General features: G+C 40.2%; 1 protein-coding gene across 1 annotated transcript in view; it reads left to right on the top strand.

Annotated features, from left to right (window-relative positions):
* The window catches only part of ARPP21 (cAMP regulated phosphoprotein 21), a gene marked incomplete at its 3' end in the record, with an annotated part of 68,075 nt that overhangs the window by 27,546 nt on the left and 14,844 nt on the right, over positions 1 to 25,685 (top strand). Inside the window, exons 11-16 of the mRNA XM_029085869.1 lie at positions 1,538 to 1,646; positions 3,510 to 3,611; positions 10,072 to 10,109; positions 12,198 to 12,257; positions 14,668 to 14,897; positions 23,087 to 23,317. Coding sequence (XP_028941702.1) covers positions 1,538 to 1,646; positions 3,510 to 3,611; positions 10,072 to 10,109; positions 12,198 to 12,257; positions 14,668 to 14,897; positions 23,087 to 23,317 — 770 coding nt within the window. The remainder of the gene's footprint in view (positions 1 to 1,537; positions 1,647 to 3,509; positions 3,612 to 10,071; positions 10,110 to 12,197; positions 12,258 to 14,667; positions 14,898 to 23,086; positions 23,318 to 25,685) is intronic.

Raw genomic sequence — 25,685 nt, 5'->3', positions numbered from 1 at the left:
AATGGGCTTTGTAGCCTTTTTGTTTATGAGCAAATGTCACTAATGACCCATTAGGCTAGAAAACTGTGCAGAGAGCCATGCTCGTCTGGGCTTGCCAACAAGAAAGCTAGTAGGGCATCCAAAGAGTCTGCTGACTTCCATCTGTTGGCCCTGGTATCTGTTAGCTCTAGTACCTATGGATGATGGACAAAAGTTTGTCTAATCCTCAAAACCTGTAGAAATCGGGCTGGTATGTTTTGTTGGCTTGTCACAAAAATGCAAATTGTGAGCAGAAGTGGGAGTCCCTCAGATTCATACAGAAAGTGAGGCAGGAGGGCTACTGTCTCTTAGTATTGTCTTTCTAACAGTTCGTTAGAAATGTTTCCTGCACATCTGACAATGAATTGTAGTGGACTGTAATGATGACATTAATATATGCTGTATTTTGATTTGAAATCTATTGCTAATTAGTTAAGTGCAAATCTGAATGTTATAACAAGATGGTGACTGATTTACATATCTGGTTTAATTTTCCATTCTGAGATAAGATGATGTTGCATCATCATGCTTGTAGACATGAGCATCTCCTACCTGGGCTGCTGGTAGGAGCTCAGCACAGAGTGCAAGGTTGGTGTTCTCTGATAGAAACCTCACGGTGTGACACAGCATATTACTGCTTTTATAAAGCAGCTTGTGTATCAGCAGTGCCTCAACTGGGTGACAGCAGCGTGTGAATCCCAGCTCAGTTCTCCAAGCCGCTCATCACCCTATTGACATCAGTGGGGCTTAAAGCATTATGGGTCTGGGTCTGGGAGTGGTGCAGGCTGGAGTGTTATTTATTGACAAGCTGCAAGACATTGGCAGTGACCAGCTCGATGACATGAGATGCTTCTTAAAATTTGCTTTTTGTGCAAGGTGAGAAGATGGAACAGCATCATCCCAGCTTGTGCACCTCAAAATATTGAGCTTTTAACCAGTGGGGTTTGGCTTTAATAAATAAATAAATATCTGGGTGGGTGTAAATCAGTGAATTAATTGAGACTCTATGATTGTTTGGAGTATTTTCCCCATGTAATAGTGATGAGATAATATTTTGCTTAAGCAAAAAACCATCAGTCCCTCAGATTACTGGTTTTGTTTATTAAGAGTGAGAAAACTCTTGGGTTTGGTTTTTAAGATTTCTATCAGTATTTCCTTAATTTCAAAGGTGGATGTAAACAAAGCGGCACAGCTACTGAAGGAAGCAAATTAACATACAGTATGTTAATTTGTTTTTCCTGCCCTTCAGTCACAGTGAGGAGAGTTTAAATATTTCAGTGACTGAGACTTTGGATTCCCACTCCTTGCTAAACAACAACAACAAAAGCTCTTTATAGCAATAACAGTTAGCAGCTATACAGCAGCCTCAGACAGCTATAGGCAGCATCTCGCCATGACCACAAATGTTAACTGCTTTTGCACTGAATGCCTCTGTGAAAACAAAGAGCACTGAGAAATAAAGATCAAAGCAAAACCCAAAGAAAGATTTTTTTATTGCTATGTTTTACTTTGCTGGCAGACCAGAGCAAAGGTTTTCTGAACATTTAAAAGATGAAAAAGGTGAAGAATCCCAGAAGCGATTTATCTTGAAGCGAGATAACTCTAGTATTGATAAAGAAGACAATCAGGTTGGTTCTCGGTTCGAGAGTTGCTGAAATTTGTTCTGTTTTTGAAGGTGGGCTGACTGATGTTATTGTTGTTCTTTTGTTGTTGCTCTCCTCCTTCTCCTCCCCTACCCTCCTACCCTCCTCCCCGCCTCCTCCGGTGTCCGTACCACCGTGGCTAGCATCGAGCCCCGGCGTGGCCGCTTCAGCCGTGGCAGTGTGTGGGGTTTGCATGGGTGGTTTGCTTGGCGCAGGATTTGCTGCATGCCCACGGGAAGGGGGGAATGCCAGCGGCTCCGGGCTGCGTGGAAGGCTGTGTCAGTCGCATTTCTCAGTGTCTCGCCTAACTATGGCAGTTGTTCCGCTCCCTGCAGCTTTCTTCCTTCTGTTGTACCCATTCAGAGTTGGATTTCAGTATGGACTGTTGATAAACTGATGTAGCCCAAAAAGCAAAGAGGAAAAAAAGTGTGTGTGTGTATATATATATATCTATATATATTTAAAAAAAAAATGCCCCAAACAAACATGGGATGGTGAGGCCAGGCTGATTTTTTTTTTTTTTTTAAAACCATCCTAAATTAAGTTTTGACCAGAAATAAATCAGTTTCATCTTTTAATTCCCTCCCGCCTCCTGTGCCCTCACCACCTTTTACTGTCTGTGTAACTTACTTGCTTGTCGTGCATGTCCTGTGGCAGACGTTCCCCCCCTCTGTGTTGCCTGTGCCGTAACACTTCAGGTGAGCCCGATGAGTAGGGGAGCGGCAGGGAAATGTGTGTGTTTGTGCTGCCTTTAAAAGCGGGTGTTGTGCTGTTTCAATCCAGTGCAAGTTGTGTATGTGGAACTTATTAACAAAAAAAACAAAAAACAAAATCAAAAAAGGTGCTGATGTGAATTGCTCGTATGAGAAAATTCTCACAGGTAAGAAGACAGTGTATGCTTTCTTTGCTTAGGTTATATTTGTGGAGGGACCTATCAGTGAGTCTCTCATCACCCCTGTCCTTCATGTTTTCAGTAAAAGACTGATTTTTCCTTTCCTTTCTTTTTTTTTTTCTTCCCCTTTTTTCTTTGACTTTCAATTGTACATAGCAGCCTTGCCAGATATGCTGCATCTGCTTTAGCTTCAAATGCAAAATCCAAGCATTTTCAGGGTGTGATGGACATGGGGATCAGCCAAAGGAAAGCAGCATGACCTGTCTCACCAGGTGCTGGGGTACAGGGGGAGAAGGAGCAGTGCTTGAAACCCAGTTGCTAATGAAGCATTTCTTGCTGGGGTTCTTCTCCTCTCCTCCTTCCCACAGCACAACCATTTCCTACACTCTGGTTTACTGAGAGGCACAAACCTCCATTCTTTGCCCAGCGAAACAGAAGTCAAGGGTTCCTTTATGGTGTGGAAATGGTTAAAAGTGTTGTACCGAATATTTGGAACTTCTCCTCCTCATACACACAGACTCTGGTGGGTTTCTTCTAGGGTTTGCAGCTTAGCTCTTACTGCCTAGTTTCCCTCTTTTCTTCCTCGATTTCGTAGGTAGTGCAGCTCTGCCTGCCCTCCCGCTCGTCACAGCTGATAGGAGAGTTGAGAAATCCTAGCAGTTGAGAGCAATGACACTTAGGCTTGGAGTGAGAACACCCATTTTTAGGATGGCAGGTCCACAAAAAGCCCTGCAGAAAGCCACGTTTTGGCCACTTGCTCTACAAACCCCCATGCAGTATCTACCTGGAAACCCTCAGGTGCCCAGCCTCGCAGGGCTCTTGGTGCAGGAACGACAGCTATCATTTTCATGCTTCATTTGTTTAAGTGAACATTTATTATTCTCAGCTGACAGTTACTTAATGGCAGTTTTTAACAGCTCAACTTATATAACCCTCCTGGTTTTCTTTCTGCTCAGCAAAACAGAATTCTTCCATTTAGAGATGACAGACGAAGTAAATCAATTGAAGAGAGAGAAGAGGAGTATCAGAGAGTGAGGGAGAGAATATTTGCACAAGATGTGAGTAGTTGTTTTAATTGCCTCTTTAGTGCCATACCTTTGCCGGTAGTCAGACAGTCTTGTCCCCCTCCAACACCAACACCGCAACTGGACTTGCCCTGGAGGAGCAAGTGGAGCTGGAGGTGACAGGGAAGGGTGATTGGCGCAAAGGGTCCGAGAGGATCTCGAGAGGTGCGGAGGTTAGTTTCTAGAGAAGGAGGTGATGAGAGTGGCAGGGAGAAGGGTAGAGGAGAGATCAGGCCCAGCATGTTGTCTGCCGAGTGCTTATCCCATTTCTTTGAATGTTCGTGTTCATGTGGTCTAGGTTTCCTCCTTTTTTCCTTCTCTTTTGCCAGCCGTTTTTTTGGTGATTTAAATGGACACTCTCAATAATTTCAGATAGCTGTGTTCTTTCATATTTATTTTGAGCTAGGGCAAATCTTGTAAGTGTCCTCCTGCAGAACCTCCTCATGGCTTTGTTTCTTTGTACCAGCCCTGAACCACAGTCCAAACAAAAGCCAGAGGTTAAACATAGAGCTGTGTGGCTTTTTTGAAATGACAGATTAAGGCACCATATTTCTGCCACCAGAAGGAGTTGGTCACTTTGTTGACGATTTTATTCTGAAAGGAATAAAATGAAATAGACATTATAATTCCTGACTTTACCAAAACATCAGAACTTGGACAATATAAAATGACTATGAGCAATACCTCATGTTCCTAAAAAAGAAAGAAAAAAAAATTTGCTATAATACTGTAATAATGAGGTCCTAAAAGGAAAAAAAGAAAAAAAAGTCAACATTTTATTATTTTATCTCACATCTCAGTGGGAGCTCTGTCACTTAGAGGAATATGGGAATAAACCCAATTAAAATTATTACTGAAAATCATATTTGGCAGTGTCCTTTTAAATTAAAACTGTTCATATGTTGCAGGGCTAATAGAATTATTTTGGATATCCTTTTATTTTGCTCTGGTTTTGGAGTTGCACACATCCAAGTTATTTTTCTTTAGCAGAAAACATGGTATAGTTTTGAGGTCTGTGTTGTCTCATTTGCGATAAGTAATTTTGCTTGTTAATAAGTAGCTTGCCACATCTAAATATTTTTAGCTTGCTGTTTTCTTTCTTGACTGAGACAATTCCAGTAAAAGCAGATGCCCTGTGGTTTAGGTTTTGCTTTCAGCATGTGGGTCTGATGTCACAGGGTAGAGTTACCGAGGCATTCGAGGGCTGCAAAAGCCTCTTTGCAACATGTCTTCTATATGAAGGTTGCTGTTTCTGGCTTATTACAAAGGGCTTGTACAAAGCAAACAAACAATCAGAAAATCTCCGTGTTTTGAAGCAGATTTGAAATGAGGCAACATGTTGTTTAAAAATATCACGTGGAAAGTTGTTGCCAAAATAATGCAGTTTCTATCGCAGGCAGCAGCTAGAAGTGCTAGGCTGGGAAAAGGAGGTGGCTGGAAAAATGCTGAAACTCGCTCCACAATGTGCTGCTGTTTTTATCTTTAGATGCTTGAGTTTCAAAGACAGGCAAGCGGGGAGCATTTTAATTGCTCGCAGCAGGAGGTTGTTGTGGTCCGTTGGGTTAGCATCTCCGAGAGGCAAGGCCTGAGCAACAGCGTGGTTTGTGCAGGCATCTGAAATGGATTGGGAGTGAGTGTTTGTAAAGTTCAGCAAAGTTAACGTTAGATGTCTCTCCCTCTCTCTCTCATATCCACTCGTTGGCTCTCTCTCCCTGCTGTTGCAGGTGTTGGTGAGCGTTGTGGTGCAGTGACTTTTGGCAAGCTGTACTAATAATATTAACAGGAATATATGTCTTAGCTGAGCTTTTTTCAGTGGAGCACTCCTCACAGATAATGAGGTGGTTTTGGGATGATGTCAGTCGTTGTGGTGGTAGACAATGTCACTTTTTTATTTTTTTTTTTTTTTAATTTTAGGAAAGAGAGCAACAGCTTCCAATTATAGGTAGCCACTTACTGCATGTGAGACTTTATAGTTTTAAAACCCTCTGCAATCATTAATTAATCCAATTCTCCCCAGGTTTCTCTCAGGTAGGTACCTAAGCCTTGTCATCCTGCAAATTCTAGACATAGCAAGAGAGACAAGGAGGGATTAGTCATGTGGTATATTTATTATCTTTATACTGTTTACACTGCTGTAGTCAAGCCTTTATCATTGCCTTGCTTATGAACCTTAAAAAGTGGATTATAGATACTTCACTTCTAATTAGAGTATGCATGGAGGGAACTTGCATGCGAGGTCTCCGAAGGGGCAACCATGAAGGTCAAGAGTACTGCTGTAACTTGTTGCACCTAGCACCCCCTCCCTAAACATATTTGAGGTACCCAAAGCGTTTTGGATAACATATCAGCCCAAGAGTCAGAACTCTGAACAAAATTTAGGAGGAAGATATGGTATAGTTACAAGGGCAAAAAATTCTGTGCATGTTCAAGTGCTGTGAAAAATGTCTTAACCTAGACCCCACATACCAGCCAACAGAAGGCTTGCTTGCCTTTCCTTTGATTTTGCAGCACTGTAGTGCACCAGATATCTTCATTTCCAAGTGGGAAGGTTTTAACAAAATAAATATGTTCATGAATAATGCCATCATCATGATAGTCCTTATGATGATTAGTCTGATATTAGTCAGTTTAAATGATACTTTCTGGCAAGTTTTCCATCTGCTGTGTTGGCTATCATAAATTTTGACAAGGGGAGCTGGAAGGTTTTAATGACTCATGTCATGTGTAGAGTCATAGCAAATGGCAGGGATTGAGAAGCATGTTAATGTGGTATCTTAATAAAAGGATTGGCGAAGAAATAAATAGTTATTAAATGTGATCCTTCCAGCTCACTGAAATAAGTACAAAGTGTACCTCAAACTTTTCAGGCTACTAACAGTAAAACAGTGCTGCGTGAGCTCTGTTATACTCAAAGCTATTTGCAAGGTTATTTTTAAATGACAAAGCCTACAACCTTCCTTTTTAAAACATATTTTTATTGGAAACTTAATTTTACAACAATTTGTGAATTTTACAACCACAAGTGCACTGGAGCAGAGGACCTGGAGTATCTGGGTCTTGCAAAGAAGTTGTTTCTTGTCTAAACTGCTTTAGTTGCTTTTAGTAGGTTGAAAAATAATTGTCCAAGAATGACAAAGAACAGTCTAAAGTAATAAAAAAGAGTATATGTTGTTCTTCCCCTGTGTGTTAATTCCAATTGTAGATTTAACTGAGAATCCCAAATGCGTGCATAAATGGTACACTACGTTTGGCTTTTAAGCATGCAGAAAATTGATTCTAAAGGCTAGCAATCAAATTACATAGGGGAAATTTCATTCTTCGAGGTTAATGCAATGTATAACCTCATGAGCCAGAATCACATAAGGACCATCCATTGTTCATAAATATATTCTCTAGTAATCAGTGTGTATTCATTGAAAAATGTAGATGTTTTATTACTTACAGAAATGCTAGAATTGCCCATGGTACACATGGAGCTTATTAAAGGAAAGACAACATACTTTTTAATTTTTGTTGTCAGTTGTAATGACTATTTTTGACTAAGGAGTGTATTTTGAAGGGCCAGATCCTTACGCTAAAATAAATCATGATTCCTCTACTTAAGAAAACACTGAGGATCTTTCTCGCTCTCTGATTAAAAGACAGTCACAAGAGAAATATTTGAAAAGGCATCTTCAGTCTGTCCTGTCCTCCTAATAGGAAAAGATTAGGAAGAGAAGGGTTTAAAATTCATAAAAACAAAAGAAAGGCACACCTTGTTTGGCTACCATAAACCCATAGATACTAAACCTCCTGTACTGCTGTACAGAGCCTTTGTTTGTGGCTGCAGATCAAGCAATAAGCTTTAGTTGGAAGCCTGAGATCTATCATGTCTTGTTAACTGATGTGAAAATTATTACCTGATGGTATCCACTGCAGGATATTGCTGCCTGTTAATAGTTATCTATGTTGGCTAATGTAATTAAAAACAAGAGCAGCAGCCCTCAGTATACCTAGTGCACTGACAGAGCTGATGCATGCTTTCCAGTTGAGACTTTAAAAGGTTCTGGGAAATTGGAAGAGTGACATACTCATTTCATAAATGACAATTAGTCATACAGAGCACCCTAATGGAAATCTTGCCTGCAGAGGTCTCCGAGGAGGTGAATTTGTAGGTAATCTGGCATAACTTTTTTCCTTTTGTAGGTTTGTTGTCAGTGTCTTTGAGTATACAAGAGCCAAGTGTTTTAAGAACGTTTTTGACAACAGCTGTGCTGTATACTTAAGCTTTCCTGGTGCTTTAAATTGAGCATTATTGATGCTATAGATCAGGAAAGTGAGTTCTGACCTTGTAGCAGCTAAATTGCTATCCAGAGCTGCTTAGCCATCTGATTTTTGACAGTAAGAATAACATAATAAAAAAAATACCTGTCTTCTCTGCCTCTCAGCCTCCCACCTGTACTAAAAAATAGTTTCTGGGGATTGTGTGGCCCTGTGCCAGCATCATTAGCCAGAAAGAAAAATGGAGTTATTACAGACTCTGTTTTTAAGTCTGTAATGCTGTTGATAGTGGTTCCCATCAAGACACTGAAGAGAGAGCAGACCTCTCCACTGGCTATCAATCCCAGACATTTATTCTGCTTTATGCCCCAGTCTTTTTAAAAACTTTAAGAAATAAAGTAAAATTAAAAAAAAAAGACTCAGACAGGTACATGACCCTTTGCTTTCATAACTTTGTGGGGACACAGACCAGTACTCTGGTCTAAGCAATGATTTTTATTCACTTGTCCTGAAAAAGAAGCTATAATGCTGCTTTGGAAATGCACAAATGCCTATCATGAACCTCAAAGTAAAGACACAGCCCCACAGTTGAGGTGGTACAAACCCACGGGGTGATTTCACTATGTAGGTAGTTAGACTATGCTGAAGTCTGCACAGCCACATTTGTTACTGAAACCTTGTGAGTAAGGGACATAAAATGAGAGAAGACGCAGGGTCGTAGTTGTACCAAGGATCCCAGTGGTTTTAGGTGGAACAGTTTGTGTCTCCTCTCAACCTGGGGTGAAACCCTAGGTCTGCTGTAACTGGGAATTTGGTCCCTGGCAATGGAGAACTTGCTCCTGATATCCCGAGGCTTTGTGCTGAGGGGAGACACTTGCCACCGATGCAGCCCAGAGCCTTGCGTGTTTAGTTGGAATGCAGGGTGGGAGCTCACCCGGGAAGCCCACAGAGATCTCAGATGTTCCCTGATGTGGATGCTGGGTGGTCGAAGTACAGCTTTAACAAGGAACCACACTGCCTTCTCAGGGCTAAATTCCTTCCTTGTGTAAATTGATGGGATGGCACTGTCTGCAGTGCCAAGGGAAAACTTTACCTGTGCATCTGCTGGAGCACTGGGAAAGAGCAGGGTTTTGCTTCTGGTGTTGGTCAGGGCTCTTTGAGTAGGTCATTAGCTCACCCTTTTCAAAACAGAAACGTCCCAAATCTGTGCATATCCCATACAATTAAAATTTGACACAGCTAATGATGGCATTGCATTATTCTTTGAGCTGAGTCCCATTGTTTCAGAAGTAATGGGCACGATCTCTGGTGCCCTCCTCCCTTTGCCTGCCTTTTGTTTAAATTCAGTGCGAGTACTGGCTGTCCTTTCTTCTACCTCTTGGAGGTATAATCCAGTGACATCTACGAGGCACTTTGTGTAGTGAACATGAAATAGGAGGGAAATGAAGAAATCAAAGAGGGAGAATTATTCATGGGAAATTGAGCACAGCTTCATTTCTCTGCATAAAAAATTAAGTAACACTAAAAGAATTATACACTTGCCGACACGATTGATTTCTTCCGAGCCCTTCACCTTTCTCGGGATCTAAGTCCTCCAGCAGAGAACATTTTTGCAATAGACTATTATTGTTGTTAATATTATTACTAAGATGATTATCATCATTTTATATCTTAATGTGGGTATGACTGTTTCCTCTCCAACTGTAAAATGTGAAATCACATAATATTTCTAAGTACTACAATATCTTCTCTCCCTTTGAAGAACTTTGTCACTTCTGCATGCTTTCCTCCTGTTTGTCCTTCCTACCTGCAGCTCTGTGCTATTCTGCAATCTTATTTTGAGGTGGTAGGGCAGACCAGTGGAACCTTATATTATGTAGGAAAAATGGTTTTCCCCTTCGAATTGCCAGTATTTGGCACATACTGCCTTCTTCTGATCTCAGGACTGAGAAGTTTCAGTTTGTTCCCAAACTGAGACCCCTCACTGGCAACGTGTTGTAATGCATGGAATTTATTTTACTGGCCTGACTGTATTCTTGACCTTTTTTCCTTCTTGTCTTCTGCAAATGCAAATGATGCATGAATTGAAATCCCCTTAAGCCTGAACAGGGGAGGTAATTCTAAAATCGAGGAAGGAATTGAAACAGCAGAGCATATCTAGAACGTCTGATACAATGCCTTTTTTATTTTTCAGTCAGTTTGCTCCCAGGAAAACCTTTTTGTGGAAAACAGGTAAAAAAATAGCTTTTTTTTTTTTTTGGTGTTAAACATAGCTGTTTATCTCTCTCATTATTTTGTCTATCTAAAGTTCTATAGTTGTTTATCGTAATGTGAAGGCTGTTGAGCAAATTTGTAATCCATATTACCTGCGGTGTTTTTCTGCTTTAAGAGAGGGGAAAAGTGATTGCCTTGCAGTATTGTATCTGAGCAGATAAGGTGTTACTGCTGCTTTCCCAAGACTTGGCATTTCAGTTTAAAAAGCAGACTGGGGTGCGAGGGGGAACCCACCTAATGTTTCATTTCCAATGTTCAACCTGTCTCTGGGAGTGCCATTAGAATTTAATTTATTGATTTTTTTAAAAGCACTCCAGCAGTGGCTGGGTGATGATATATATGAAACACCACACTTGTGTTTCTGTTGTTTAACCCCCTGTGCTGTGGGGCTGAGCGGCAGCACTGACTTCACTTGTCGCTTGTTGAAGGCTCACAAGTCCCCCCAGACCAGACCTGCTTTACTGCTGCACTGTAGCAATGAAATGGTGATATCTGAGACAACTGTTACGTTGCATTACTCTGTGTTAGTTCTTATGGATGTTTGTTTTATTGTCATAAATCCGTTTAAAGCAAAGGGAAGAAGAAATTGTGCTTAACTGAGATCTACAAAATACAAAGCGTTAGCTCTGTAGCAGCCATAAATTATCTCAACTGTGCTGAAGATCTTAGAAATTGTGCACCTTTATGGTAAATAAGGAATTTAACCAAAACGCTGAGAATTTCACTGGTGAGTGTTGGAGCAGTGCTAGCCCAAGTCTGTCCTGTGCAGGTTTTAAAACTGTTTCTCCTCCCCTTGAAGAAGGGAAGGTTATCTTTCACAATATTTCTATCTCTGTCCATCTTTACATGTGTCAGATGCATTTATGGGTAAATGTCCCATAGACAGTGACTCCACAGTAATGGGACAAACCAGCTTTTCCAATGGGCAGTCCTGAAATAAGAATGAGGGAAGGCCCTCAGGAGGTAACGGGCATGGCCTCCTAACCAGCTTGTATTCTGAGAGCCAAGGATATTTCCTCAGCCACTTCTTCTTTATCATGACTATGGAGATATGTTTTACCAAAATTGCTAAAAAATGTAACAGGGAAATCCAAAAAGCAAAAAGAAGATGTTCCCGTAAGCCTACTTTTCCCTCTCTGGAGAGAGTGGGACAATAAACATGATGTTGTTGTTCATATTCCCAAGTCAAGGTGGAAAGCACTGCTGAGGCTGGAGTGGGGACCTTTATGGGATAAACCCTGAACTTCATAGCCAGACCTCCGTTGGTTTGTGCATTCAGTCCCACACCTGCATGCAGAAGAATGTGGCCAGTTCTGGCATTAGCATTTGGTTCACTTTGCTTAAACCTGTGAGCTGGCTGACCAGTTTTCCCATTGTGAGGATGCATACCCAAGTGGAGACCAGTAAAAGACCAGGTTGGAAATTGGGCTTCTGTTACTGCCTTCTCTGTTGTTGTCAGGAGGAAGGCTGCAGCTGTGTTCCTCAGAATGCTGTTTTTCCTTGCTGCATGCCTTACTGCCTTTGATCAGGTGGAGCACTTCAATCCGTGCTCAGCTCCATGCACATGAGCAACCTTGTTGATTGCTATGTTGAAAGTCAGGTATGTGTTTAAGTGCTTTGCCTTTCTTTTTCATCAGAGAAAGCTGAGCATTTATTTCTCTGAGCTGCAGAGATTTCCAAGTGACTTAGCAAGTGCTTAAAATTATATATGCTGTATTTTACTGGCTTGTATTTTTTATGTTCTTATTATGTGATATTTTTATGAATTTTCTTTTGGATGTAGATGTATGGTTCCTTGGCTTCTGAGAATTACCTTGCTCGCTAACAGGAAATGTTCAATGGCCTTCAGCCTCCTTGGCTGATATTTCTTATGTTCAGTTGACTGTGCACAGTTATGGGAGAGGGGAAAATTTTTAGCCTTGAGTTTTTTAAACTATGAATCTAATACAAGTTGGAAGATGTTGCTAGAAATTAAGTATAGCTTTATAAATACGATAAATTTGAATTACCATGTCTGTTACCATAATCTTTCTTTTCATTTTTCAGTAGGCTATTGGAAGACAGTAGCATATGCAATGAAACCCATAAGAAAAGACAGCTGTTTAGGTTTGTATGACTTTATTTAATCTTCATTTCCCAATAACTTTTGTTTGTGATTCCATCCATGTCCTCGCTGAGGGAGACCTTGGTGAGTGTGGGTACGTCGTTTTTTCTGGTTGGAAAGAAGCATGGAGAACAGAGCTCGTTCCATGCTCTCTGAATGGGGAGGTCACAATGGTACCCTTTCCTTTGGTTTCGGGGATCATTGGCTCAGGAACCATATCACATTTTCAGCTGCCCAGTTGCTCGGACTGCCACAATTTGGGGGTGACTCTGACTGATGGAAGTTTATTATGCTCTAGTGTGTACCACAGACACATTTCACAGACTAGTGCCCAGACTGACCTTTTTTCCTTTTGTTGGTTTATTAAAAGCTGAAGTAAAAGTACAATCAGTACAAACTGATTGAAGTTCCTTATCTAAAGTGGCAATGTTTTGAAACTTTTTCTCTGTGACCTTTATCTTTTAAACTTCAATTCCTTATGCCCAGACAACATTCAGATGTATCCCATATCCAAAATCACATCCCAAGGCACAGGGAATCAGTAGGAGTCAGTCCATATTTTCATGGTGACACAATAGATAAGTGGAAAACCCAACCTGGTAGTGACAACGTTCTTCTGAGCAACTTAAGAAGGCTCTCTTCCCACACTCCCAGGTTCAGTTCTAATCGACCAGAGTTGAGCATGGCAAACTGCTGCAAGCTAAGCAGAGTGGACAGGAGTAATGGAGGCTTTCAAGAGCACGTCCTTCATGCAGTAAAGCATGTGGGTAGCTAGGCAGAAGAAGGGTGATCACTATGTGTGTCTGTGTGCGTTGAGGTTTGCATACAGAACAGAGATAGTTTCTCTTCAAATCTGTATCATCTATGCTACATAAGTTTTCACTATGAACATCTGAAGCTGTGCCCCATGGCCACAGGAAGCATGCAGAAAAACTTTCTGTCGTGCTTTGGGCTAACCTTGATGATCTGAGAATCATTTGGCATGTAGGAGTAAGGAGGCATCTAAAATATCTATGCAGCAATTTTTAATAACTAATATCTGTTCAGGTTTGGGGAACAAAAAGGGATTTAGTGTAACCCAAAATCACAGATAACTGGGATAAAAAAGCATTCTGTTTCTCTCTCTTTTCCACTAGAATATAAGAGAACTGCTAATTTCTAACCACAAGAATGCAAAAGAGTCTGTAAATAATATACTTTTATTTTTCTCTTCCCAATTAAATCTTAAGGAAAATGTATTTTAAAATCTTTTTCCTTTTTTTTTTAATGTTTTGCTTCTGTGCTGTTTCTCTCCATGCTTTCCCAGTGTCTGGGTCTGGCAAAGATCAACAGGTTCATACTGCTGATCACATCTGTGTAAAGTTCTGATCACAGGCAAGGAACGCACCAGCATGATCCCACCTTTGACACTCTGCTCTTTCACGTCCTGAGTGACACAGCTCAGCAGGTTCTCCAAGTAAAAAGCAGAAGCCACATTCACAAGGAGAAAGGGGACCAAAAAAAAAAAAAAGAAAATAGATACAGTCCCATCCTTTTGATTTGTAGAAAGAGCTTTGAGCCTGCGAGGTATTATATTGTAAAATTAGACAGAGGGGTGGCAAATGTCTTCTAAAAGCCTTCCAAAAAGCCAGTGTTATTAACATGGCTTGGGATAATGGTCATGGTGCACCCAGCTGTGGTAGGCATGCTGGTTTTGTCATTTTAGCAGCACATGGTAAGCTGTTCACCATAAAGAAGCCAAATTCTCCTCTAGTTTCTGCTCAGTTAACTGTGGTGTCTCTCAGTGTACACTAGGGACTCTGCAGATGTTCAAGGACAGACAGACTCTACTCAGAGATGTTTGCAATTAGCGTATGCAGAGGGATTAAAAAAATCAACTGATGGGTTTCTTAAGCACAGTATTAGCATTGAGGGGTTTGGGGTCATGCTGGGAGGACACATGTTTAGGGGAAAGCTTTGGGTGATTTTGCAGAGCAGATGAGTGAGGACAAGGTGCAATAGAAATAATGAGGATGGATATGAAGACAAAAGTATAACGTGAAGGCAGTGAGAAAAGCCTTACAGGTGACAGACAGCAAAGGGAGAAGTAGCGAGGGGTTTGCAGTCAACAGGCAACAGAAATACTACGTCCATGCGACGTAATATTGCTGCGTCAGTCACGTCTGGTGAAGTGCTCTTAGGGTATATGGGAAAGGGGAGCAGTAGTAAGCACTGTGCATGTAAAATGTATAGCAACATTTACTCGCTGAAGGCAGATGAGTATTGGGGTCAAATCCCCTCCTTCAGGCATGCTTTCGTAAATGCAGAGTAATTCCTTTTCCTTTGTTAGACGTGCTGCCTGGTGACCAAAGATAGACTCTGCCTTGATGTGTCTTTGTTCATGTTTAAATCTTTGTCTCCTGATGTCCATAGGGGTAACAGAGACAGCACAGGGAAGGCATCTGGCAGTCGGCAGAGCAGTACGGAGAATGAAATGAAGTGGACAGACCACCAGAGACCATGGAGCAGCACAGACTCGGACAGCTCAAATCGAAATTTGAAGCCAGCCATAACAAAGACAGCCAGTTTTGGTGGGATAACAGTCCTGACAAGAGGAGATAGCTCATCAAGTAACAGAAGTACCGGCAAACTGTCTAAAACAGGTAGCTAGTACTGTATTGGGTTCACAGTACTTCTTGTGCAGTGATAAAGGGCTGTACTGGTACTTGTCCAAGTATGGTATATCACAGAATGGTTTGGGTTGGATGGGACCTTCAGAGATCATCTAGTTCAACCCCAATGGTTGGACTATATGGTGAATTACAGGAACAGTTGTATTTCCTGTGCATAGCAGATGTGTATGTCCATCTATGTACACTACTATCTGGGTACCTGGTATTGAGGTTTTTAGGAATCAAGAAGAAAACTTCGTACCTGAGGTTTGCAAATTGTAGGTGAGGTAGGCTTTTTCTGGAGTAAAGTATGTGCACGTCCTATTTGAACAGTCTCTGCAATTGTTGTAGCCTGAAAAGATGATAGTCTTCTCAGACAAAACACAGATTTTACTTCTTTATTAGTCTTACTCTTTTTGAATCGTGAAGAATTAAATGTCATATATCTGATGAGAAATCCAAGAACACTTTGTTGTTGTTGAAATACAGACCATCTGTATCTTGAAGCACAGCCTCTCCCTAGCTGCTGGCAGATGAGGCAGTGTGCTGTGGTAGGAGCAAGTCAGAAGCACTGGATTCACAGAGGTCCTGCAGTCTCTCCATTTTCTTCTTTAGTTCCCATTAAATGAAGGCATCATTTAAGGGGACTACGAACCTGGTGGGAATTTTGCACTTATTTGCATTAACTGCACAGGTACATTGACATATCAGTAAGTCACGGAGTCTGGATCTAAGTAATTTCAAGCCATGCCATTAAGCTACTCTTATTATATTTTTATGTAAAAGTGCATAATAAATAATGAGCCCATCAGATGATTCCATCAGTTTGGTTCATTTGATAAATATAGTACAGGACAAGTGGTAATCAATACTTAGCACTTAGTGCTCTTCCAGCTTGAGAGTGTTTTATGAATGGTATTTAATTTAAACCCAGTTTATCAAACCTAAGTTGGTCTGATTTCACTTCTGTTCCCAAAATTGTACGACAGCCTTTGCTGTGATTCAAGATGCTGGGGAATGGAGTTTTCAGAATAAATTGATAAAAGCTTTGACTTGGTAACTACATTCCGGACCTCCAGATCTTGAACATAGTTTAAAATTTGGTTATATTTCATAGCTGTAAAGGAACCTGCCTGGTTGGAAAGCCATTCTTTCAAACCTTACTGGTCATAAAGCTGCTGGGAGCTTTTGGAATATCCTCCCTCTTCTTCTTAATGCTTCTATTTTATGTTTCTTTTGAGACCCTGGACAAATACTGGGTTTATTACCTTAAGATTCCTAGAATCATAGAATACCTCAAGTTGGAAGGGACCCATAAGGATCCCTTCCCAAGATCAGATTCTCCCTCAGTTTTACTCCATCCTCATGTATGTGTAATCCTATGGAATTAAGACATGAGTTTGACTTTGAAAACTAGTATGTATAGTTGTTTACCTCTGGCTCGTTCCTGAGCGTGAGCCTATCAACAAAGCAAAACGAGTGCGTATGTTCTTTTGAAACTACACTCTGCTGTATTTTTTATTTGTATAAAGTCTGAATAGGCTGTACAGTGGGGCCTGAAGCATACAGTACACCATGTTTTTACCTCCAGTTTTCTTTGCCTCCTGCAAATTTTTCCATTGCATCAGAATTGAATTTGATATGCGTAAATTGAGGAGGAGGCACAGGTTCCTGGTATTCTTTTTTTCATGTCGTTCACTTTTCGTAGAGTACAGATAAATGTATATCTCCGCATCATTGTATTGCAGAGGTGCAGAGCATTTAAAATGATGTCAGGGAAATCCAGTTTGGAGGGTTGAGACATCTAATTGCAAAAGAGTAACACTTTTAATTAGCCCTTTTGGTGTTAAAGTCAAGCATATTAAAGGGTGCACCTAGAAAATGTATTAAAGGAGGGATCTCTGAAGCATGCCAATACTTGGAAATACATCTGCACTCTGTATGCACCAAACCCAGAATTGCTTTCAGATGAAAGCTCTTATAGTACATTTTTTAAAACATCAGTGATACTAAAAATCCATGTTCTTTGCAGAGCAATTACATATTGTAAGTGCTTTGACTTTTTTTTTAGCAAAGTGTTTAAATTTGAAAGGTAGTTGAGGCACAGGAAGAGTAAAAATGAAAAAATAAAAGGGAGAGGTGGAGAAAAAGAGCGAGGCTGGATGTCAAAACATACTTACACCTTAAAAGCCAGGACACAAAGTCAAACTGTCAGTCAGCCTGAGGAAAGTCAGAGGAAACAATACCTGAATCTCTCTTTCTATCCTTCTCTCTGAAATGTTATTGAATGGCATTAATGCAGAAAAGAATGACTGTTCAAAAAATAATGGGGAAATTTGCCTTGATAAAGTGTTTGCACTTCACCAAAAAATGCTGAGTGCATTCGTACAGCTGTCGGAGCCCCCACGTGCTATTTGCATGTGTTTTCTAAGGGACATTAGGTACCAAGCAACACATCATTGCCCATTTTTGCATTAGATCTTCATTATTCCATTCCTATGACTCCAGTCATAGGCAGTGCTGGACATTCCATAGCTCCGTAGACATTTAAAGCTTGATCGTGTTTTTATTTGGAGGGATTGTGTTTATTTTCTTTTGTCTTTACAACAGCAATTGAAATGAGATTGCAAGACGTATAGCTACGAAAGTTAGGCACGCTGTCCTGGTAGTGTGTCAGGGCATGGGAGGGATCAATTCTGTCCCAGTTCTCCTCTACAGAAAGTCCTAATCTGTTCTCTGAAGTCCTTTATGATCCACAATAATAAACTTAAGGCATTTTGGTCCTGCATATGGTATATATGTAATGAGTTTGAAGTCAGCAGTAGGTCAAAAATCTTCTTCGTTGGCTAAATGATGGAAAATGTTTGTGACCATTTTAAATGTGAAAATTGTCCTACAAATGTGACATTCATCCAGAAGCAGTGCCAAACACGTTTCTTGAGTGTGGAAATACTAAGACTTCAAGAATTTTTTTCACTGATGGCTCACAGCTGCATTTGAGAGTGTATGTATAGTGATGCAGTAGTAGCACTGTAGCCTTACTGCATCATTTTTAGCATTGTCACTAAAATTAAATGTTCTGCTCTTTAAATTCTGATAAATCAGTAATTAATGGTACATAGCAGAAAAATAGAAACTGAAGCACAGAAAGATGTTAGCCTCCCCTTAGGCAAAGATAGATCCTAGAATGTGCTGTTCTCTGCAGTAGATTCCAGTAGTGTCAATTAGTCTTAGACTTTAATTGCATTCAGCTGCACAGGAATAAGAGCTTAGTAAAGGAATTATGTTACTTCATTCTTGCAAACTTTACAAAAGGGGCTGTTTGGAACCCATTACATGGTTATCTTACTGTTTCTAATGGTTATTTTCACGCACCTGTTGATTGTTTAGAAAGCCCTGTTCCACTAGAAAGCATAGCTTGTATAATGCAAATAAAATTTTCTGCTCTGTTCTTCTGAAGCTTAGTAGATATATGGAGATATATTATGTTGTAACTCAGTGTTGAGTGCAGAGTTAATAACTGGACAAATTGCAATCAGATTGCATTCCTACAACTTAGAACAGCGTACAAAACCTTGGTTAGTTTAGATTTCCAGTAATATAGTGGACTTTCTAGGATTGACTAAGCCTGTAGAGTGTTGTGATAGTTTCACTGGGCTAGCCCTTGGCCAGCAGCCAACACAGCCATTCACCCACTTCCCCTCCGCCCCCAGGGGATGGGGAGAGGACTGGGGGCAAGGATTAGGAGGCTTGTAGAGTGAGATAAGAACAGTTTAATAATAGAAATAAAGAAAAACTTAAAAAAACTCCTAATATTAAAATAGTAGTGATAATGATAACAGTAATAAAATATACAAATGAGTGATACCCAGTGCCATTGCTCACCACCCACCAACTAAGCCTGGCCTGTTCCCAGATAACGATCTGGGAGGAGCGACAATCCCGAACTGAAACCACAATCCCAGGAGAGAGAGAGCCCGAGTGAAAACCAACAGGAATCCCCCTCCTTTCCAGTCAGCCCCAGTTAATATACTGACATGATGTGATATGATCTGGAATATTTAATTGGCACATCCAAATGCCAGTTCTGGGGTTTTCTATTCACTACACTTCTCCCTCCCAGTCCTAATGCAGCTGTGAACCAGCCAAACACGGTGGCCTTGAGCTCCAGCAGCAACTGATAACACCAGTACTTTTATCAACATTCCTCTCATAACAAGTCTGAACTGAAACCAAAACACAGCTATTCTAACTACTGAGAAGAAAATTAACTCTATCCTAGCAAAAATGAGGACAAGTGGTAAGTGAAATAGATGTCTCTGTAGCATCAAAGATGTACCTGTTCGGCATCTAATACACTAATGAAGAGAAAATCTAGGTTAGCAACTACCACATTGTTTTCACTGACACACTACAACAGGTTTTAATATACATTATTAGGAGAGAAAACAAGATGTGTTTCGAAGACATCTTCTATGTATCTACATATCTATTTAAATAATTGTTGGAAGCCTTAAAAGATCAAGCTGTTGCATTTCACTTCTGTTAATGCATTTTCCATTCAGTGGAATGCACATCTGTTGGAGTGTATTTCTTACCCTCCCATTTACGAAAAGCCAGCTGCGTTGGGGTATCAGCTGTGTCGATACAGATCTGTAGGGATCCTAAACTTCCTTGGCGGGGCTCCAAGTAATTGGAACCACAATCTAATCTCTCCTGTTAGGTGTTCATTGCCGCTGCTGTTGGGAAAAGACGGTCATACTGCAGGCATTTCAATCCATTAACTTTTTTTTTTTTTAATATAAAATATTCTGTAAATTATAATTTCATCTCAGACATTTCTGCTTCTTTATGATTTCCTTTAATCAGGCATTAGCCTGATGGATCTTATGAGACTAAGGGAAACTGTAGGAATGTTGATGTATGGGCAATAAATCATGAGCCAACTGCTCCCAGTCATACTCTTCCCACCAACCAACTGTGCTGAAACATCAATCTTATTTTTAGAGGTGCAGCTTGCAGAGGAATAATTGTATTCACATGAGCATGCACCATTTTTATAAACAAAAACTAAATACATTGAAATATACAGAAATGAAAGTAACTTATAAAAGTAGCAAATAAATATTCCTAAGCCAAGAAACTTTATCCAAGACAAAAATACTTCCAAAGGTGATCAGCACTGTACTGCTACTAAAAAACTGAGCATCTGGAGCAAGTAGTAGATAGATCTTGAGAGTCCAGTTCATAAGAAAGAAAAAAATTTACCTCATAGTTGGAAGATGGGATGAACAGAGATGTTCAGTCATCAGGTACTGAATGCTGACCCAAAGGAAATAGAGCGAGACATGTTGCATCACTCACTGGTGCTCAGGATATTGGAAAATTAATGGGACCTCCACGCTGTCCTTCTGCAAACCCCCTCAATGATTAAGACCTTGTGGTGATTATTCTGACTCTTTTTTTTCTTTTACCACTCTTTGAACTGCTGTGTCTCTCAGAATACTTTAAAAACATATTAATGGAAAATGATGAGAATATGAAGGTTATCATTATGTCAACTGTGAAGCAGCAAGAAAATTATAGAAGAATCTAGAAGAAATAGCCATCATTACCTACTGAAAAGAAGAGGTTGGGTTGTGTAATGGGGGCAAAAATCCCATTTAGTCAAAGTTCCTCTCAGAAGTCTTTAGCAAGACATCTCTTAATGTGAATCTGAATAAAGGCAGATAGTTCTTTTTTTTTCTTTTTTCTTTTTTTCCATTTGGTACAGTACTGAATTAATTATGTGGTGATTTCTTATTCCAGATTTAGACACCGTGAAAACATCTAGTCAGAGCTACAAAGACAAGATTAATTGGTGTTAATTTCCAAACATTAGTATTGGAATTTACTTGGCTTAATACATCTAGACTTAAAATGATAGGAAATAAGTTGTAGTGATGGGGGAAAAAAATTAAAATATATAATATTTATACAGGATAAATGGGGGTAAAATTGGTTAAGCAGTAACTTCTGGGATTATTATTTTTTTTTTTAGTATTCAGAAAATTGCTGAAATGGTTGTGTCTTATTAGTGTTCTTTCAAAATTACCAACTTGATCTACTGACATAGGAGAGCAGATCTCTGATCTTTTAAGTCAGACGTTGCAAAGCTGTCATCTTGGCCAGTGTGTGGTGATAGCTCCAGAGGTTGTTCCACTGCTTCTCCCTACCATCTGATGAGTACATCTGAATTCATTGCAGTCCTTTGGCTTTTAACGTTCAGAAGCTGGTAAAGATCAGTCCGTGATTCTGCCATAAAAATAGCTGAAAGGGGGAAAAGTAAAAAGCAATTGAATGTCAGAGCTGCAGCCTTCTCTTATGCTAACAGTATTTCTTCGGAGTAGCACAAAATGGGGCGAGAGAGGTCTGAACTCAAGCTTGGTGCTACTAACAGGCTTAGAAATAATACTGGGAGGTTTATGAAATCTAATCATGCCTTCTGTTGAACCCATTGAACTCAATAGGTGATGGAAAAGAGGAGAAAGTAAAGCAAGATCTTAAAGAAGAAACACAAAGTGCATGTAGGAGCAGAGAAATGCAAGAAAGGAGCTGGTAACTGCTGTAGAAAGAAAATGAAAGTCATGCAGTTGCATTTACATTTGGGAGGAAGATGGAAATACTGCTTGCAGCTTGATGAGGATGACCTCCAGGAATATCTCTGCAATTTGCAGAAACACTGAAGTCTGAAATGATCCAATAAATAAAACTCCTGGCAGGAATAATCTTTCGAAATGCCCAACCTCTGTCTACAAGGAGGGGGAAAAATACAACAACTAATACAACTTTGAAGTGTATTTATATATATTTTTTTATTTATTTATTTATTTTTTTTTTTCCCCCCTCTGAAGTCTCTATTACTTTCTTGATTAGATATACTGGAGAAGCAGATTTAGGGTCATGCTGATGGGAAATTCTGCATAGTTCATAAAGAGGACTGTCTGTAGTAGTTGCTGTATGGATATGAAGTTTGAAGAAGGTGGATAAAAATGGGTTTTACCCAGCAATCTGCAGTTATCTGTGGGAAGTCCTTCTGTTTGTTAAGTAGCAGGATGCTGGTGTGATTTCTTCAGAGGAAACTTGTTTTGCTCTAATTGTGAGGAAATAAATGAATTCCAATATGGATTTGGCTAAAAATGAATCCAAGGCTCTAAGCAGTCTCCTGCAGAGTCCTTCTGTACTATCCCAATTACAAAGGGATGTAATTTGCTGTCTAAGAAAGGTTTTAGCAAAATTCTAAGTCTGAGTTCTGTCTTTTCTCTTAGTGTACACCTGCAGGAGGGCACTATGGAGGTTAGTAATTAATGTAAGATGCATAGACAGTGCACAGAAGTAAAATAAAAGAAGTTGAAATTAAAATATACTTTACTTTTGGAAGGAAGTGTCCATACCAACTTTTGCTTTCACACCTCTCTTATATTTGGCTTAACATCCTGCTTTAAGGAAGCCGTTCATCTGAGCCTTGAGCTCTCGGAGATTCTTGTCATTTTTCTGTGAAGCAAATTCAAATCTAATCAAGTAAAATCTCTGAAGTTTGGAAATTATATTCGGTCTTTAAAATAACGTGTCTCCCCATCCTTCCAGGCACAAGTGTGTTTTAGCACACTTGATTTGTCTTGATTGATCAGTTTTTATAAGCTAGGTGCTGAAAAATCAAGGTGACAAAAATGTTAGGTAGTTTTCAGTTAATCCACACATGGTGCAGCTACCTTAATACTTGACTGACAACTCAGTTGCTGGGTTGTTTTTGTTCTTACAGAAAACGTTTGGTGTGATTTTGTGTTCTTTTTTTTTTTTTTCTTTTTCATTTACAAACCCAGTGTTTAGTTTTTATACCTTATGAACCAGTGCTTTGGCATTATAAATACATGCCGAGCATTTTGTGTTCTGTTCGAGAAAGCTATCGGCTGACTCGGGGGGGAAGCAGATGTTGCGGGAGGAAAGTAGTCTTCTGGATTGTAGAAATACCACTGGATACTGAGCTCAGTAGGGAGTGAAAGCCCCATTCCTCCTAGCTGGGCATGGACTCTAGTGCTTGCCTTTTCAGTCTGTGAAGACTGACCTCGCATACGTGCTGTGTCTGATGGGAACTGGGGTCCCTTGTAACCCCCCTGCTGTGGTTGTTGTCTCTCCATTAGGCTCAGAGTCTTCCAGCAGCGCTGGCTCCTCAGGATCACTGTCACGACTACATCAGCCTCTCCAAAGTGCATCTCTTGTCCCTGGGGTGGCGGCCAACTCTTCAGGCAACGTGTCCTACCCTGAGAATGGGATGAGTGGCCAGGTGGCCCCCAGCAACACCAGCTACATCATTCTTCCACTTGAAGCTGCAGGGATACCGCCTGGCAGTATCCTTCTCAACCCGCACACAGGTCAGTACGATGCTTGGTACATCCGTCCTGCCTGGTACTGCCCTTCAGTGTTCCTGATGTCATCTGGGGAATTGGCAAATTTCATGTTTCTAGAGCTATTTCCCTTGAGACACTTTATGAGGAAGCAAGCAGCAAATACACATAGAAATGACATTTGGCAGGTTGTTTTTTGGAATCTACAGGCAAAGCTGGATTGGCTTTTTGAAGCTGTTGTGGCATAGCTAGTGGGAAGTGATGCAAAGCACACTCGTGTGGTCCCAGACAGGGTATTAATCTTGTAAAGTCCTGGCACTCCCTGGCTGTGAATCCTCTGAGATCCCATTAGCTTCAGTAAGGACAGACACTTCCATATCAAGCATGCTGAGATAGGGTGCAGCTGAAAATACCATGCTCAAAGTTTTAGAGATTGTGCTTAACAGCAGAAGAATTTCAAAAAGCTTAGAGGCTGCATTTGAATTAGCACTTCAGACTTAATTTCCTTATGTGATTAGCAATTGTATTTAACTCGGAAGTTTAGTGATAAGAGAAAGTCGTAATCTCTTCAATTCTGCAGGGTGGCCCTGCGGTGCTTGAAGGAGGCATTCTCACCCAAGCACTGTGAACACTTCAGAAAGCACTCAGCTTGAACTTGAGTGCCTGCTGAATGTTTAAGGCCATTTGTTACCTTCTTGATCCAGATGAAGCCCACATAATATTACGCTGTTACTCCCCACAGTATTGTACTGACAGCATTAAAAAGGTTCAGGGAGGTTGAAAGTGTGATGCTTCTTCAGTGATGTGGACTATTTCAGCGACCATGACTAGCTGTGTTGTCAATCTTAGCTGAATTATGCTGGGTTTAAAATAACGAAGCCTACAGTGCAATGTATTTTCCATTATACTGAGAGTTGAACTCCAAAATATTTTTTCAAAGTCCTTAATAGAGCATTCAGGAGCTTTTTATTTGGGGATTTTAATTTATAACCAGTTTATTATATTACACCCCCGTGTTCCAATATTTTGGTGCAAATGTGTAAAGCTTATTTGTGAGTCCACTGCTACAAATATTTTTTTTTTATTCAGAATGGAGTCAAGAAAAACTGAAAGTTGCAGCATTTAAGAAAAAAACACAGCGTTGACAAACTATTAAACCAAACTTTCTGCAAACATTAGAAGTAGTAGTATCTGGGGCTGATCAATATACATCGGCTTATATAAAATCAGGGAGGAGTTCTTGTTTAGATTCAAATGTGGTAAATACTTTCCCAAATCATTTTTCTGGGAAGTACACATTTGTACAAGTTGTTAAAGCCTTTACTATTTATGTGTACTTTTTTTCAAGCTATTAGGTTATTGGCATGAGAGCCTAATACTGTCAGCACAAATAGGAATTTTAGTCATTTCTTAAAATGACTTAGAGGAGAGGACAGGATGGGAGCTGGGCGTGAGACAAAAAACCTGTCATTATTAATTTACTCATTTCTGTTGTTCTAGTAGTTGACAGTGCTGTCTTTAACACTGGAATTTCTTGATCAATACAGAAGGCACTTTGTGTCCTGTGTGGTCCACTCCTATACAAAACTCAGCAGGCTTAGGCTGAAGTCCATCCATAATTTGGGTGATAGGACTGAGAGAAACAACTGAAAGGAATCACTGCTGCTTGGAGCCCAGCAACAGCTGAGAGGTTGATCTCATTCATGGCCATGGCAAGGACAGAGGCTGCAGCTTACCACACTTGCAAGCCAGAAGGGCTGTCTGAGAGGAACATCTCCTACGTCTGTTTTGTCAGTTTAGCAATTTGCAGCAGTTAGCTCATATTTTTCCCCGGTACCTAGGCAGTCTTTGTCTGCCATAGGTGTAGTGCCTTTCAATACTCTCACTAGACCAGAGTACCTGGCCTTCCCTCCTAGTGTGCCTCATTGTCTGCAGAGGCCAAATCAAAAGCTCTGTGTGTTAGTATTTTATTTATATAGATATAGTTATATATAGTTAGTTTAATATTCAGGAAGGTACATATGATTTTGTGTTTCTTTCAAACCGCACGTTGTGTTTCTCTAGCTCCCTTGTAAATATATAATAAAGAAAATGAAGGGAGCAGATTCTTCTGAAGACTGATATTCTTCTCTCAGACGTATAGCTTCATGCTGCTACCTGTGCTGGTAGTCAGGCTATACTTTAGCCTCTACTGTGTTTTTAACATGCAGCAAAATACATGCTGCAAATTTGCTACTCTTTGGGCTCAGAGTCTTTGCATCTTATTAGGGTGATGTTACAAAAGAAGCTCCGTAGGGATTAGAATTAGATTGCTGGATGCTGTGATCAGCTATCAAAGTGATGGATGCTGTCAGAAACATAGATGAAGAGAAGACAGTTTAAAGAAAAGGAAAGA

Source organism: Antrostomus carolinensis, unplaced genomic scaffold (genome assembly GCF_000700745.2).
Source record: "Antrostomus carolinensis isolate BGI_N321 unplaced genomic scaffold, ASM70074v2 scaffold7827, whole genome shotgun sequence".
In the NCBI taxonomy this organism is placed as follows: Eukaryota; Metazoa; Chordata; class Aves; order Caprimulgiformes; family Caprimulgidae; genus Antrostomus; species Antrostomus carolinensis.
Note: the sequence above shows the minus strand (reverse complement) of the source record. Positions and strands in the feature narration are given on the sequence as shown.